Source organism: Thunnus thynnus, chromosome 19 (genome assembly GCF_963924715.1).
Source record: "Thunnus thynnus chromosome 19, fThuThy2.1, whole genome shotgun sequence".
NCBI classification, from domain to species: domain Eukaryota; kingdom Metazoa; phylum Chordata; class Actinopteri; order Scombriformes; family Scombridae; genus Thunnus; species Thunnus thynnus.
Genome location: NC_089535.1, coordinates 11,611,057 through 11,626,859, shown reverse-complemented (window position 1 = coordinate 11,626,859; position 15,803 = coordinate 11,611,057). Strand labels below are relative to the sequence as shown.

At 38.8% G+C, this 15,803-nt stretch overlaps 2 protein-coding genes across 2 annotated transcripts in view; both read left to right on the top strand.

Annotated features, from left to right (window-relative positions):
* The first annotated feature begins 132 nt into the window (after positions 1–132).
* On the top strand, positions 133–2,201 carry esm1 (endothelial cell-specific molecule 1). Its single transcript, XM_067573984.1, has 3 exons — positions 133–749; positions 1,227–1,370; positions 1,550–2,201. Exons 1-3 carry the CDS (start codon positions 443–445, stop codon positions 1,642–1,644), a joined length of 546 nt encoding a protein of 181 aa, XP_067430085.1. The 5' UTR covers positions 133–442; the 3' UTR covers positions 1,645–2,201.
* A 9,886-nt stretch (positions 2,202–12,087) lies between these two features.
* Positions 12,088–15,803, top strand: part of arhgap24 (Rho GTPase activating protein 24) — a 71,803-nt gene continuing 68,087 nt past the window's right edge. Inside the window, exon 1 of the mRNA XM_067574997.1 lies at positions 12,088–12,567. The gene's annotated coding sequence lies outside the window, so the exon portion shown is untranslated. The remainder of the gene's footprint in view (positions 12,568–15,803) is intronic.

Genomic DNA, 15,803 nt, shown 5'->3' with positions numbered 1-15,803 from the left:
GTTCCCATCATGGGCTGTTGTGAGATTCCTGACATATAATTGAATTCTTCACAGCCAGAGCCAGTCACGACAGACCTGATGCAATGGGAGGTTTGGGGGTTCCGTCACTCACACAAAAACAAAGCAAAGATAACTTATGACATCAGGTCACACGAATTTCAATTCCTGGATGGCGGTCCAGAGTTAATCCCACTTCCAAGCCGGATTTCTAAAAAGGGGACTGGCTGGCAAAAAGGACGACAACACCGGAATGAGGAAATTGACGAGGGGGCAAGCCATGTGCAAAACAAAGTTGTTCAATGCTGATAACCATACAACCTGATGAACCGCAGGTCACTCCACTCAAGTCACCCAGAGGCGCTCCGCTTCTCTGTCTCTTCCCTGAGAAGACAGCAGCCTTTCTTTCCAGCAGGTCTCCCGGACTCTCTCCTTGCATCCAGTGATGTCTTTTCTCCTCATCACAGTGTTGTCTTCACTCATAGTGCGTGATGCTGTGGCTTGGAGCGCCAATGTCAAGTACGCGGTGAACTGCCCGGACAGATGCAACACGGAGCTGTGCGGCGGGACGCAGCGGTGCACACGCACGGTCCTGGATGACTGCGGCTGTTGCCAGGTCTGTGCAGCCGGCAGAGGGGAGCACTGTTACCGCACGGTGTCGGGGATGCACGGGGTGAAGTGCGGACCGGGATTATTCTGCGAGTTCTACAAGGATGAGGACGATTATGGAGACGAATATGGGATTTGCAGAGGTATAATCAATATTTTACAATTTTGCTGCCTAGTATGCTTTTTTTGCATGCAGCATTTTGAATTCAGTGATGCTCTGTTGCACCAAATGCAGTATCTCATTATGTTATTACACTCTTTTAGGCTGTATTTTATGGATTATCACATTAAATAGCACCATTGCCATATCATAGAGTCACATGTGCAGATCCTAGCAGCCTTGCTTCAAATATAAACTGGTTATTTAACTTGATGATTAGCCCATTATCTTTCTATAATCTTAAGCTTTGAGTTAAGACATTGAAACATCAATGCTGCTGCAACTATCCACTTGAAGTTTTTTTTTTTTTGTCTATTGATTAATTATGATGATTAACTGTGAATATGAGTGTACAACATGACAGAATAGGGGTCAATATTAAATCCAGTCAGGCAAACTAACCTTTTCCTATGCATGATTTGTAACCTTCTCTAAAATAATGTTTTTTGTTTCTTCACAGACTGTCTGTATGGAACCTATGGGATTGAGTGCCGCAAGACGTGCAACTGCAAAGGTGGCATATGTGACAGGGAGAATGGAGCTTGTCTCACCCTCAAATTCTTCGCCAAAATTGCCAGCAAGCACAAGACTGATCCGCCAGCAGGTAAACAACTGTAATTAGATTTTATTTCAATTAAGGCTATTCATACTGCTTTAAAAGAATGTTCAAATAGTGAATTCTCATGGAGTTGTTGAAGTTGTAGTCATTTGTGAGATTGCACATGACTGCTTTTTCTCAAAACTGAAAGATGAATGAATTCTTTCACCTGTGCATGTTTCCAGGGGGAGAAGTGGGCTCAGGAGAAGTCAGCAATGCCCAGAACAGAGACCAACAAACGGACAGATCCACTGCTCCGAAGCGACTCAACCCTCGCTGACAAGTGCTGACAAACAGACTGAATCTATTCAGTGTAAATGTAGCATTAACTTATAAATGAAGTGAAAGATATATTTTATTATGTTAAAAGATACAGACTTTTTTATAGCATTTGGAAGTTTTATTTGATTTGCCTGGTCCCTCATTTGTCTGGACATCATCATCTTTACTAATAAAATATGCAGACTATGTTATTCTCTTAAATTTCTCTTCTTTATCTTTTTTTTTTGTAGAGTAAATTAATAAAAACTGATCCTGTTGTCTGGTCCTATTAGCTTCAGTGTGGACTGATTCTCTCATTTAGTGTGCCTTCATACATTATTGATTAGAAAATGAGAGTAAATGTCATGAGAAAGAACTTTATGCATTTATTTTCATGTAGGATGCAGCAATATTTTTCATTGATTTTTCATTGTAGTCCATTCAATATTTTGAAATTCTCCAGAATGATATTTTATTTGTACTGTATATATGAAAATCAGACGTGGAAAACATCATGTATATGACACCAGCCAATGTAAAGAATGCTCTTACAATTAAACCAAAGTTATCACTGACTATTGTTGTATGATTTTCATTGCATTTCATTGTACTTTTCTAATAATTGAGTTTAACTATAACTATGTATCATTTGCTACAGCAATTGTATCTTCTATAAAGCCAAGACAAAAAAATGTAGTTTTTAATACACAGTTATTAATAACTATTTAAATAAGCGTAATAGAGGCGCAATCCATTCATGTGATTGAAGCTCTCTGTGTAGCTTAAAGTGCTTAAAATAAAAAATATATAACACACTATCACCAAACGTAAAAGACAAATAATGATCAAATGATCAGTTATGAAAATGCAAAGTAAATTGCATTGGCAAATGTAAATATGAGTTTTCATTGGCTTAACTGATTTTAAAAAGTACGTTTTCTTACAACTATTTATTCAATACTGCATTTTCAGTTCAAACTTGGGCTCCTGTTGGGAGGGAATGACAAAAGCATTTAGAGAAGAATAGCCGTTCAGCAGCCACGTCTTGGTTGCGTGTTCTAATTTACTGTCAGGTTGAAGATCTTACATGAATCTGAGCTTGTGTTCATGTCTTCTGCGTTGTTCTCAGATTATCTCAGTGACAGCTGAGAAGCACCACAATAGCATGATGTCACCATCACCACTCTCCACTGTGGGGATTTTATTATCCAGGTGATGAACGTTTACCTGAGTTTCACCAAAAAAAAAGAGGTCATTTTTAAGGCTTTAGAATCTTTTTCCTTATGCTCAGCGTACTATCAGTATTGATTGGCAAATTACAGCATTTCATGTGCCTGGTTTTGCTCTCCATCATCTACTGTAAAGGTCTGTTTATATGAATGCTGGAGAGACTTCTCTCTCTGTTAAAGCAGCATGCAGAAATTAATATGATCTACAATAATGTGTCATAATTAGTGGAGAACTAAACTCGTGCACCAGGTGAGTGAAGTCGTAAAGTGACGGTTGAGGCAGCTGTCTCCTAAGCATTTTGTTTTTTATATTTCATTATGTTACATCATGTTTGGTGTTGTCCCTTGTTTTGTTGGCACAGAAACTGCGGTAAATTAAATTCTGAATAAGAGTTTGATATTCTCAAGATGACATGAGAGAAGTCCCAGTAGTTATTTATGGTAGGATGAAAAATGTCCTCTGAGCAGTGTAAAAATGCTAAGAAGTCTGGAGAGAAGTATGTCTTTTGGGTAGAAGGAATTCTTGACGGAGCCTTGTTTCCCATGATGATATGAAATGGTATACCCAAACACAGGAGCAGAAGCGGTTGTTAGTTCTGAGACTTTTTCAGGCACCCTTGACTCTCAAATCGTGGAACGTCCCACTTTCTTTGCTTCCACAAATGGCAAAATATTCTTTGTTCCCATGCAGACAGCATTTCTTAGTCATGGAAAAATATTTTTACTACTAATAACTCAAGTAGAACTGAAGAGCAAAGACAGACAGTACCAGTGGTGGGAGAGGATTTCAAGAAGTAAAGTTTCTCGGTCTATGCAGCTAAGGAGAAGCTTCTCAGCTCAGCTTTGCCTGTAAAGCTGTATTGAAATACAGCAGTTGCAGACGAGACTCACATTAGTCCACGCGGATTACGAAGTCCCGCAGATCTCATTTTTTAGACGTTGCTTAAGATCTTTCTTCTGAAATACATATAAAACAATTTCCTTGCTTGCAGGAAAACATTCAAGTTTTTCAACTCTTCCCTCAGCCCCACTGAGAATTTCAGCTTGTAGAACCGAAATAAATCCTTTTCCTGAGTGGGCAGACTAAGTGTCTTCATATTGTCTGGTAAGTGTGTGGCATGTCAATATTCAATTGTACATTTACTAACACTTAACTTAATAAAAGTTGGCATAAAGTATGCCACCTTCCCAGAAAAATTAATTTATAGAAGTCCTCAAATACTCTGATTCTTTAGCCCTGACTAGCCGTCATTGAATTTCAGAACAAATAGTTTTTATTTGGATTTAAAAGTGTTAATTAGGAAATCATATTGTATTACAATGAATATAAAATCACAGATAATTTTAGCAAGAGTTGTGAACATCTGATTTTTTTCTCATTCGTGATAAATTACATGAACGCACTCCACAAAGTTATTTTGCGGTGCACATTTAAAATGTACTCACATGCGTATTGTTCCATAATAAAGGTGGTTGTTGAGTTGAACACCAAAAGCAGATAAAATGTTTTTTGTCTTTGTGACTTCAACTTTTTAAAGGCCAGATTGAAACTTCAAATCAGTTGTAATCCAGCATGATAAGTGACTCCTTGATTAGAGATGCTATTTCTCTCCAGTCATCCGTAATACGTCATCAGGCGGTATTAAAGTTCCAAATTATATCAAAGATCTTGGTCACAATTGCAAAATAATCCTGTCCGAGCTAAAAATATCTCTTATTAGCCTCACCTCTGACTCTTACTGGTAAAAAAAAAATGTTTTCCAGTATTCAGCTTGTTTATTTCCTGTGCTTCCTGACACCTGTGAAAATGGCCCTTCTTCCTGTTGTTGTTGTGTCTGCCCAAGACAGGAATTCAAAAGCAAAGGATTTTTTCAAGTGACATTTCGAAAGCCCTGGAATTTATAAGTGACACAAAGCTGCAAGGCCCCCGTCCTCTTGTCGGGAGTTACAATCCTATTATCCACTTTGTTCAGTTATTCCTTTAAACGCTTAAACACCTATCAACAAACAAGCTGCTCCTGAAACATATTTTAAAATAGGGAAACTTGAATTTGCTTATAAATCAAATAAATATGCGTGACAAAAAATTTTATTCTTTAATCCACATGCTATGTTTAAGTCTTCAGTAAAAAAGGTGAAAATAAAGAATTACAAATATAAATGTTAGAAGGAAGACAACGCCCTTTTCGCTCTAAAACTACAAAATCTGCACTCGTAATTCAGTTAATTTAAGTATTTATATTCTTCTCATTTTAGTGTTTCTTGTTACTATAATTCTAAATTCAAACCTGAGCATTCATGCATATTAACACGTAGGGAAATTCACAGTTTCCTGATCTTCACAGTTATGTGTGATATCAATAAAACGCATAAAGGATAAACTTCCCCAAATTCACAGCAGTCATGTATCTCCTCAATCCAAGGACAAGGTGACACACACATGCACACACACAGTGATACAGACAGGTATGGGAGCAGTCTCTGTATGAGTACTCAGACTCGAAGGTTCCTCTCGTTCCCCTGAGAACCGACAGGCCGAGGCCTCGCAACCAAACAAAGGACCCTGGAAAATAACAGGAAAGCGTTGGTGAGAAATACCCTTTATCTGACTCCCTGAACACGTCACTGCCGCCTCTGCAGAAACAAAGGTGCGTGAACGGAGTAGTAAATAACACTGATTTACTGCAAATAGATGTTCTGGTATTTACAGTTTGGCCCTGCCTCAACAGGTTGTTTATTGTAGCTGCAGAATGACAAGGCTTATTGGAGACAAGACACAAACACTGCGAGAGAGGAAATTAAGCGATGTGATTGATTACATTGATAACAGATATCAAAGCTGAAGCTTAAGAACAGTAACAACAAACACAGTAGCTCACACGCTGTCACGTCACTGTTCAACTAATGGACCAAGTCTGATTAATGAACGCTGTGGCTCCTTCATTCCAGGGTTTCCTCTTCTTTTTTTATATCCTTTTTTTTCCTTTCTTTTTAATGGTTGTCACAAACATCTCGCAGTAAACTGTCAGTAGTTGAAACGAGCGTCTGGGGACTTGACCTTGGCGACCTGACAGATTGTTGACCCCTGCAAGGATTGTCTTTTTTTTGACAATGTGACGTCAGCAGGAACATGTGTTTATTATCAGATTTATTGTCACACCTCAGACTTACAGAGAGTAGTAATGTTTTAGTCGCCGGGCAACAGATAAATCCAACTGTCAGAAAGTCTGTTCAAGTAAGTGCACTACTTTAAGTGTGTTTTCCTATCAGATGATTAGTTACAGCGCATTTTGATCATGATTTACTGCGTTGAAGCATTAAAAGTCCTTCTTACTTTCTGTGATGTCCTTTTTTCCTGTTTCCTCATAAAAAACATTTCTTTTTTACCACCTCCTCCTGCTATTTACGCTACATAGAAAACCAGATAATATACTGAGCCAACAACAATCTGATGGAAAATGACACTATGATGTGTGTAAAACATCATGTCTTGTGGTCATGTCAGCATGAGGAAAATTACAATGTCTGACTCTGATAGGATTCAATCTTCAGAAAGTAGTGTCAAGCAAATACTGACATAACTAAAATATTATTTCTAAACATGTTATAACAGTTAACTGCTCAATTTCTTATATTCATTAGTGAATAATGAAATATCTATGGATGTGAACCTAGTTATGTACATACATTACTTTGTTTTTTACTTGAATTGTCACTGTCAACTGTACAAAAAAAAAAAGAAGCCTGCATTGCATTATTGATTTGGTGTACATTGTATGCCTGATGCTAATTTTATATTTAAGTTAAATTAACCAGAATCACTTGATAACCAAATGTCAAGTCAGATATGTACCAAATGTGGGGTGTCGTGCACATGACACAAAGAAAATAGGACTTTACAGTGCAACAAGGCAATAAAGTCGTCACACAAGGCTGCATGCCGTCAGTAGAGCGGAATTTACAGTGTTGGTTCAATATATCATGAGAAACATTTGCAGTGCTCGAGGACTACTTTAACATAAAATAACAGAGATCGGCATACTTTAGGCAGTTTTATTGAAGGAGAGCATCAGTTGTGTAGGAGGTATGAACCTTCAGGCAGCAGGCAGCATTAATGGTGAAGCTGTTGAGGTTCATCTACTTTTTCAAACTGCTGCGATAAAAACGTTGTTTTTTTTTTTTAGCAGTTTTTATATTAATAACTGTGTTTTGTTCATAAGTTTGCACACTTGAAAAAAAATCTTTCTAATCATTAGCTCTAAATTCTAATCATTAGTAAGGTTAAGTAATAATAACTCAATCATAAATAATACACTAACATGGCAGAATTAGTTTTTGAAATCCATATACCTATATATCATTTTCAACTGCTTTTCTTTTATCCCTTTCTCAGATTTGTTGGCTTTTTTTTGTGTGACACATGGACCTCTAGTGGCTCCTTACTGACATTGTATCATACAATATTTTAAAGATATGTTAAGATAACTGACAAAAGACAAAGGCTTAAATATGAGTATTAACTCCAGTTTTCTCCCAGTAATTTAGGTGAATGTCTTTCTATTTGGATTAATCAACAATCAAAATTTTATAGCTCACACACACACACAATCTTAATCAAAGGCTACTATCAGAGTGTCATACACCATAATACAAAAAAAAAAATTCAAACAATATATTAAAGGGATGAGTATTAATGTGTCTGCACACCTTTAAAGATTAACAGCTATTAACAAGGGTGTTGATTTGCTCCTCTTTAAGGTTTAGAAATCACCACCAGAGAGCGATATTGCACCAATGACAGAGATGAGATATGATCTCTCCTGTGGAAGTAGGCAATATAACTGTATTGCCAAGAAAAATTCTACTTTTTTGATCCCTGGGGGAAGTTTGAATAATTGCAGTAGTAAAAAAAAACAGACTGTGAATGAAGGCAAAATAAATCAAACAAAAAACAGAACCATTACACTGCTGTTATAGTTCTTCTTATCAATAATTAATGTACCATAGTATTGGAATATGTAGAGGTTTAGAGTTGTTTGCAGTTAATGAAAGTCAGGGTCAATTGGATTTTTCAGTTCAGTCTGAAAATGAATAAATAAAATAAGACATAATGAGTGTTTACACTTACAGGCAGTATGTGTGTCTTTGCCTGGGTCTTTCTAAACAACTGTCAGCAAGTTAAGAGGATATGCAACCTTCCTACTGCATTTTCCTGTCTCTCTTGAGCTTGAGGAGACAAAATGAGACAAGCAGTGACGTATAAAACATCGTAGGGGTGATCTTGACCAACAACAGCTCCCTCATGCCATCAACAGTCTTACTAATGAATGTTAAATAGCTCTCACATCTTACCTAAAAACATTGCAGCTGACTTATATTCATTTAATTTAGGTTATAGGTTTTTATTCATCATTTTTACTTGTACAGAAGATGGTCTTATGGGCAAAAAGTCTATATTTTTTCACATTGTTTTTTAAAAATGTTTAGATGTTAGCTACATTTCTTCTATTTGCATCTAAAGAGCCTCTTCTTTTTTTAGTGTGTGAGCCGTACAAAACCTTCCTCATATGTGTGATATCACACATTGACATCTGTTACTTTAAAAAAAAAAAACATTTAAAAGATGTGAAATTGAGAGGTCAAGGCCAAATTAAAAAGTCTACTTAAGACCAATCAACTGTGCAACCACCGAGTCTGACAAGTTTACATTATTAATTGCTAAGTGACATTGTGGGTGTATGTGATGTGCTGCTGTGTGTAGCTTTGTATTTTGTATTTTGTATGGTGTTCTCTGTGTGTTTTTTGCTTTGTACTGTTTGTTGTTGTGCTGTTGTATGTTTTGATTGTGGGGGGACTGCAGATGCAAATTAGCTTTGAGCTAACTCTGGCGCAGTGCATCATTCATGTTTAAAACTGCACACTGTCCCAATCAATAAATCAATCAATCAATCAAACGGCCGTCTCTGCTTTAGAATTCGGTCACTCAGGGATATCATTTTTGTGTATCTACTCCTGCTTTTCATTCATAATTCCACAGCCACACACAAGAATTTGGACAACATAGATAATATTTACTAAGAGCCATAACTACAGAGCAAAAAGGGGACAAAAGTGTTTACTACTTGGCAATCCAGCAATAGTAGTAGTCCTAAAATCTTGTACTCTAAGTATCTGACTTTTCCCCTTATCTCAGTCCACTGGGAGCTGCCTCTTGTCTGCGTGGGCCTTTAAAACATTTCATTATCTGTCCAGAAGTCACCAAATGTCCAAAACCTCTGACTGCAAGGCCCTGAGAACAGCAGAACCATTGAGATTATTTTAATTCCCTTGCTGAAGCCTCCTCTGTGAAGATTCATCAATCCTAATCTTAAGAGTTACTGTATCTCCTATCAGATATGGTCCCCTAGAGTGCCTCATGGGAGTAGACGCAGCATCAGTTTGTTTACAGATGGCCACTTCTTACGTCACAAGGTCACAGAGTTTCACGTTCAGCATTCCACATCCTGCAAATATAATAAAACATGCTGAGGGATGGGTGTGGACAGATGGCTCCGAGCCTACTGTTGTTTGCTCTAAACATTTTGTTTAATCTTCGTTTAATCTAATGAGGCTTTTCATAACACCTAGAAAACTCCCCTTCTGTGTGGTGATTATGTTTTATTGGGAGGAATGAGTTCTGTATTCTGATTAGTGAGATATAACTATATTTGCACAGCTGCAAATATAAAAAAAGTGATAAAAAATGTACTCTTTTAATGACATGTTGTGGAATTTTATAATGACATTTCATATAGGGTAACAAAAAGTAAGTATTCTGTACACGAGTAGGTGCACCGAAGTCACTGTGTATGCAAAACGGCAAATTTTTTAAGTTACATTTAATATTTAAGTCTCATAATAATGGCTGTAGAAGACACTTTAACCTGAGTTAGTGTCAGGATTGTCTAGATCATTGATTCCCAAACTGAGAGTCGAGAAGGTTCCCAAGATAAATCAGATGGTTCACAGCATAATTAAAGTAAAAAGATACAAATATATATATATATATATATATATATATATATATATATATATATATATATATATATATATATATATGTACTGTATATATATATACCGTATATATTTCTCTTATACAAAATTATGTTTATTTTTCAAAACAAATGACTCTTTGGTTGAACCGCTCATAACTCATGTCCACACTAAGACCATCAAATGTGATAATGTGTCACCAGTTAACACACACACAACACTCAGTGAGTTTTGGCGGTTAACAGCGAATGTAAATATAACTTTTGTTTGTTTACCACAAAATTCCACAGGACAAACAGCGGTTTGTTTTGAGGGACCAGAAGTGAAAAAGGTTGGGAACCACAAATGTCCTCGCTGCAGCTGCAAATACGCCATGAGTGCAATATCTCCTGTAAGATCCTGATGTCTTATCTCAAAGAAGAAGAACCAGTTAAACATGGACAAAACAGAGACTGGTTATCTGACCAAAATCTTATCATTGACTGCGCATTCAGAAAAGCTTTGGACAGATTTCTGTACCGCTGCCGCCACTTTGATCGATCTTTTGACAGATCCTGATATAAGATCCAAATGTGACAGTGTAAGCCATCAACTCAGACTTCATTCCTGCCTCACTGCTTAGTCTGCCTCTAGATCAAACAGATCGATAGATAATGTGCTCCGCCTTTCCCCACACTTGACCCTCAACACCTTAATAACCCAGCCGGGACTATGTTTGTTGGCATTACCTCCTCCACATTCAACACCATAGCAGTACAACTCCTCTATCACCTCACTAAACCAGTTCTTCTATGATCGTACCACAATATACACACCACCTGAGTCAGATTCACCTCATTTCCTCATATGTGTGAGGCTTATTCTTTGATATTGTAGTTTGTAAATAAACTAATTCTCACCCTGATAATTTCATTTGCAGGAAGTAATTACTGTTGACACATCAGCCACCACCCACTTAGACTGGAATTTCCTAGTAATGAGGTGATTTTCCAGGACAGAGGGAAGTGGCTGACACGTGCCTAGGATACATTACAATTGCGTAAAGGTTCTGTATCTGTCTTGTGGCGATAATTTAAATTCTGCATGTTGGCCATTTAAATATAGATGCAACATTATAAATTATGAAATTTACCAGTGCTGGTGAGTATTTGTCCATCATGGTTGCATATTTTTGATATCCTTCATTAAGTTTTGAAAGATTTTTCCCCTTTCTGTCTTTATACATCTTATTGTTTTGAACCTGCAAAGCAATAAACAACATAAAACCTTGTTCCATCTTTTGCCTTCTGTATTGAAAGGTATTTTCATTTTCTTTGCAGCCAGTACATTCACCAGTGAACACTTTGAGTATTACTTATTCATATGTCACATTATTCACATTTATGTCGCCCATTCACTTGTCATAAATCAATATGTCTGGTGATGAGGGAGGTTGTAAGGAGCAGATAAGAAGCTTAATAAATGTAAGACTGAGCTCAAGAATGTAGTGCACATTGAATCTCTCAGTTTGTGATAGAACAGCAGCCACGGTATTATAAAGTGCTTGCATATGCTATCATTTGCATTCTTCATATAGAGTATACACTTTGTAAATATGAAATGCTCATCTTAATTCAAGCACACACAAAAAAAACACTGCAAGACTATGGAATTGAAAGAAATTTTAGACCGCCCTCAAGTAAACACGATACACTTTCCACTTGTGTGTATACAGCTGGACTTGCACCAAAGTGAGGAAAGAGTCACTGAATAAATGTTTGTCGAACTGCATGTATGCAGTCATTTGTATATGTCATCTTGAAGACACCTTAAAACGGGGGCAGCCTTCCGTTTTTGTTTGCTGAATTACTCACAAATCATTTGTGTGGAAATTCAGGATTTATGTTTCACACTTTAAATCGTGACAATTAAAAACTAAATCAAAGTTCGGCTTGGTTGAAATCTTGAGAAGAGAGAGACACGGTGTGAGAGAGAGGTTAAGAACTGCCAGTTGTGTAATCTGAAATGCAAGAGAAAGTCAGCTGCACTGCTGGAGCACTGCTCAGTCAGAGCTCTCATCTTGAGACTTCCTCAAACATGCTCACACACACACACACACACACACACACACACACACTTTCCCCCTCCCTCTCTCCTCCCTCCTCCTCCTCCTCCTCCTCCTCCTCCTCCTCTCTGTAACCAACAAACACACACGGTTTTCTCAGACTGAGTGTGAGCGTCTCACGAGCCGGGATGACTAGAGGAGTTAGGGCTGCAGTGTTGGGAGCAAGTGTGTGTGTTTGCATGTGAGAGAGTGCATGTGGGTGTGCATGTGTCTGGGCGGACTCCCGCTGTAATGGTGCCCCATGTGTGACTGTGCTGACCGTGACAGCCATCCTGTCCACAGCAGTGACTTTCTCAGCATGCAGATGGTGTGAGCAGTCACAGGAAAAGTTTATAACAGCTCGTTTGAGCCTCAGCTAACTCAGTCCACTCTGTACACACTGAGTCAGTCCAGGAGAGGAGCAGCAGCAGCAGCAGCAGCAGCAGCAGCAGAAGAAGAGCTGGAGTACAACTTCAGCTCCTCTCAGTCCAGGATCTCTGTTGTTATTGATTGATTACCTGTCATTGGATTGGATACAATACTTGTGTATCACCACACGTCAGAGCTGAGGGATTCAACTAGACTGTTTATTTGAAGGGTGAGTCTACGGTTTATGTTGTTGCTATGGTTGCACAGTTTCATAGTGGAATCTGAGGTTTCATTTTTGGTATACCATTACCTAAATGTTGATTTTTTTGTGGCGATGTCCCCGTCGTTCATGAGCCACATTCACACATCTTCACACATTTTGGCACAATAGGGATGTAAAAATGTTGTAGACAGATGCTCTGATTGACTGATCCAATCTTAGAGGAATATAGTGACACTTTAAGTTATGTAATTTACATTTTAAGCAGCTATCCCTGCCACTTAACTTTGTATGAATAGTGCAGTGTACATAATATCCTCTAATGTAGCAGAATATTGTAGCAGAAGTTTCCATTTCCCACATGTGATTTCTGTAATATTCTGCATGAGTCATTTACTTTCGACACGAGCAGAGGTCAGAAAATGCTTTCAATTTACTGAACATTGACATGATACACCAGTACCGAACATTTTTTTGGATTGGACTACATAAACAAAATTCCAGCATCAGTCATTTTCTAATGGATTTGATCACAAGGTGAATGATTCATTACTCTGATACATTTCCACTGTGTTAAACTAGTGACACAACTCATCCAGGGGTGTCACCAGCAGTAAGCTTCATAGTCAGGGAGGGAAGGAAATGCACCAGGGGAAATAAGTGTACAACTTTCAGTAATATTTATGTTTCACACCCGGGTGGGCCTGCTTGGAATCTGTGAGACATATTGCAAAAATGAGTAAAAGCTATAATTTTTATCTAAAGCATATTTGTTACATTGTTAACCTGCAACAGCATGACTGAAACAACAATTTATTACAAGTCATCATAGCAATTAGCAAATTTTCCTCTACTTTTCAGGTAGGTTTTAGTCTCTTAATTTAAATTCAGTGCACTTGCCGTGGCTGTGTTAGACCAGTACTTTGCAAGGGCTCGCTAATTGTGGTGCAGGACATACAGATGGCGAGACCGTTGCATATGCCATCCAAAACACCGACCCCCTGTCTGGGCTGTCGGCTGGCCAAACAGAGAGGGAAACTCAATTATGTCTGGATAAATGCGCTAGTTGTGCTGCATGCGCGAGGATGTCGTGGCGTGCAAGTACACACAGAATACTATGAATTGAAAAAAAAAAGAGCTGAAAAAGGAAAATGAGCGAGGATTTCAAACATTAAGGATAAAAGGATGAGAAGCACAATGAGAGAAAACGTTGATAAAATGGCAGGAAGAAACAGAGAGACATCTCTCTCTGCAACTTGTTTCCCCACCTGCTGTGTTAATGGAAAATGACGATGTGAGAGCAAATAAGGTAGGAGATGAGGTAGAAAGAGGGAAGATATGATTACCCCTGTTTGCTAGGAATGTCTGCAGTGCACAAGCTGTGCTGATGGAAAGCCCAGGGATCAGGTTCCCCATGTCAGCTGCTGCACTCGGCTGTTCCCAGGTCTAACTCTGTGATATCTGTTCATTGGGAGAGAGGAGGGGATGGAGACGAGGATGACAGAAACTGCAGCAAAACTGGAGTTCAGATCAAAATTCAAGAAAATTTTGAGGTCATTTGGCCTTAAAGGAATAGTTGGACATTTTGGGAAATATGTTTATTCGATTACTGGCGAACAGATAGATGAGAAGATTGATACCACTCACAGGCTTATCAGTCTTCTTACTCTCTGCTTGAAAGAATCTACTCCTTTAACATCTGTTAAATTAACTTGATGCAGGCAAGTTCGCCCAGAGACTGTATAACAAGGTGACATTTCACGAAGGTTAAAATGCAAAGTCAGCTTGGCTTCCACTTTCCCCAAACTGCTACAGCAAACAACATCCCTGGTGAAAAAGACTATGATCACCAGGTTTGATTTTCGGTACGCCCTCTCACTCTGTGACTGCACATTTTGTATCTTATTTTGTCCGGAAAATATCCCTCTGCATTCACATCAGTCCCTCACAGAATATAACCACATCAACAGTATTATTCAATCACTCGTAACAGTCTGTCAAACACATGTAGAATGAGTCAACGGTCAAGTCTTCACCCTTATTTCTCCACAGGGCTGCTCAGTTCCCAGACATACTGTGACACATGGCGTGGAGGAAAATGAGGAGGGAGGGGCAGCGATGGCAGCAAGGGGGTGACGAGTGTATCATACCAAAAGGGCTGCATTGTACGCTACGAAGGGGGCCACATATGGTGTCTAAATCTGTGTGTAGACAAAATAGAAACTGACTCATAACATTGATTCATACAAGAAAGCCTGACAGTTTATTAGGAAGTTCAGCAGCAAGAAAGCAGGAAAAAAAAAAGTACTTCTAAGAACTGATCCCTCTGTGTTTGTGATACATTATACCGCCCACCTTCACCTCCTTCCCTCTCTTCCTGCGTCCATCCATCCATCCACTTATCTATACGTGACTCACAGTTGGTTGTGTGTGGGTAGTGACTGATCACGGACCACGTACCTACCCCCATAATGAATGATTGCTTCCTCCTATCAGGGCCTCACCATAACCCCCTTCAGCATTAAATTATGATAGACCTGACTTGTGCATGTGTTGGATGGAGTGATGTATCCGTTTTATTTTATTGTACGTGTGTGTGTGTGTGTGTGTGTGTGTATGTGAGCGAGTACTTCCATCTGTGACCACTGTGAAGCCCTTCCTCTTTCACATCCTCTCCAACGATTAGCACAGCAACAGCGCAGCAAGAAACATGCCCTCCTCTCACCTCTGTGACTTTTCAGCAGGAATCTATCAGAAACAGACTGCTCTCGAGGTAGCAGCTTTGGTAGCGGAGGGTTATATTTGTCTTTAACACATGCAGGTCATGGAGGCCCTACTGTGCAGACTGTAAGGGGGAAGGTTGCTCGGAGATATTTAAAGGGTTTACAGCATTGACTGGCAATGTGAAGTTCATGTTTCCTCTGTTGCATGTTTTGTGGTGTTTTCTGCTGTTGGTAGGGTAATAAGGTGGCTTGTGCACATGCACAAACAAACGAGAATCACAGGTTTATTAGGTGACCGCAGACTTTTGTCAAATGTATTGGCTTTGATCTGAATTAGCCCCGGAGAGATGGTTGCTAATGAAACACAGGCAGAGTTTATGTCATTGCCAGGTGGATTCAATCAGCTGTCAAACACGCTGACTTGCATGCACAAGCATCCCATGTGTCCACAGGTCACATCTTACTGGAAACTTTATTGGTGCACTAAAGGCAAGAGACATCATTAGAGTGAGCTGAGTCTCT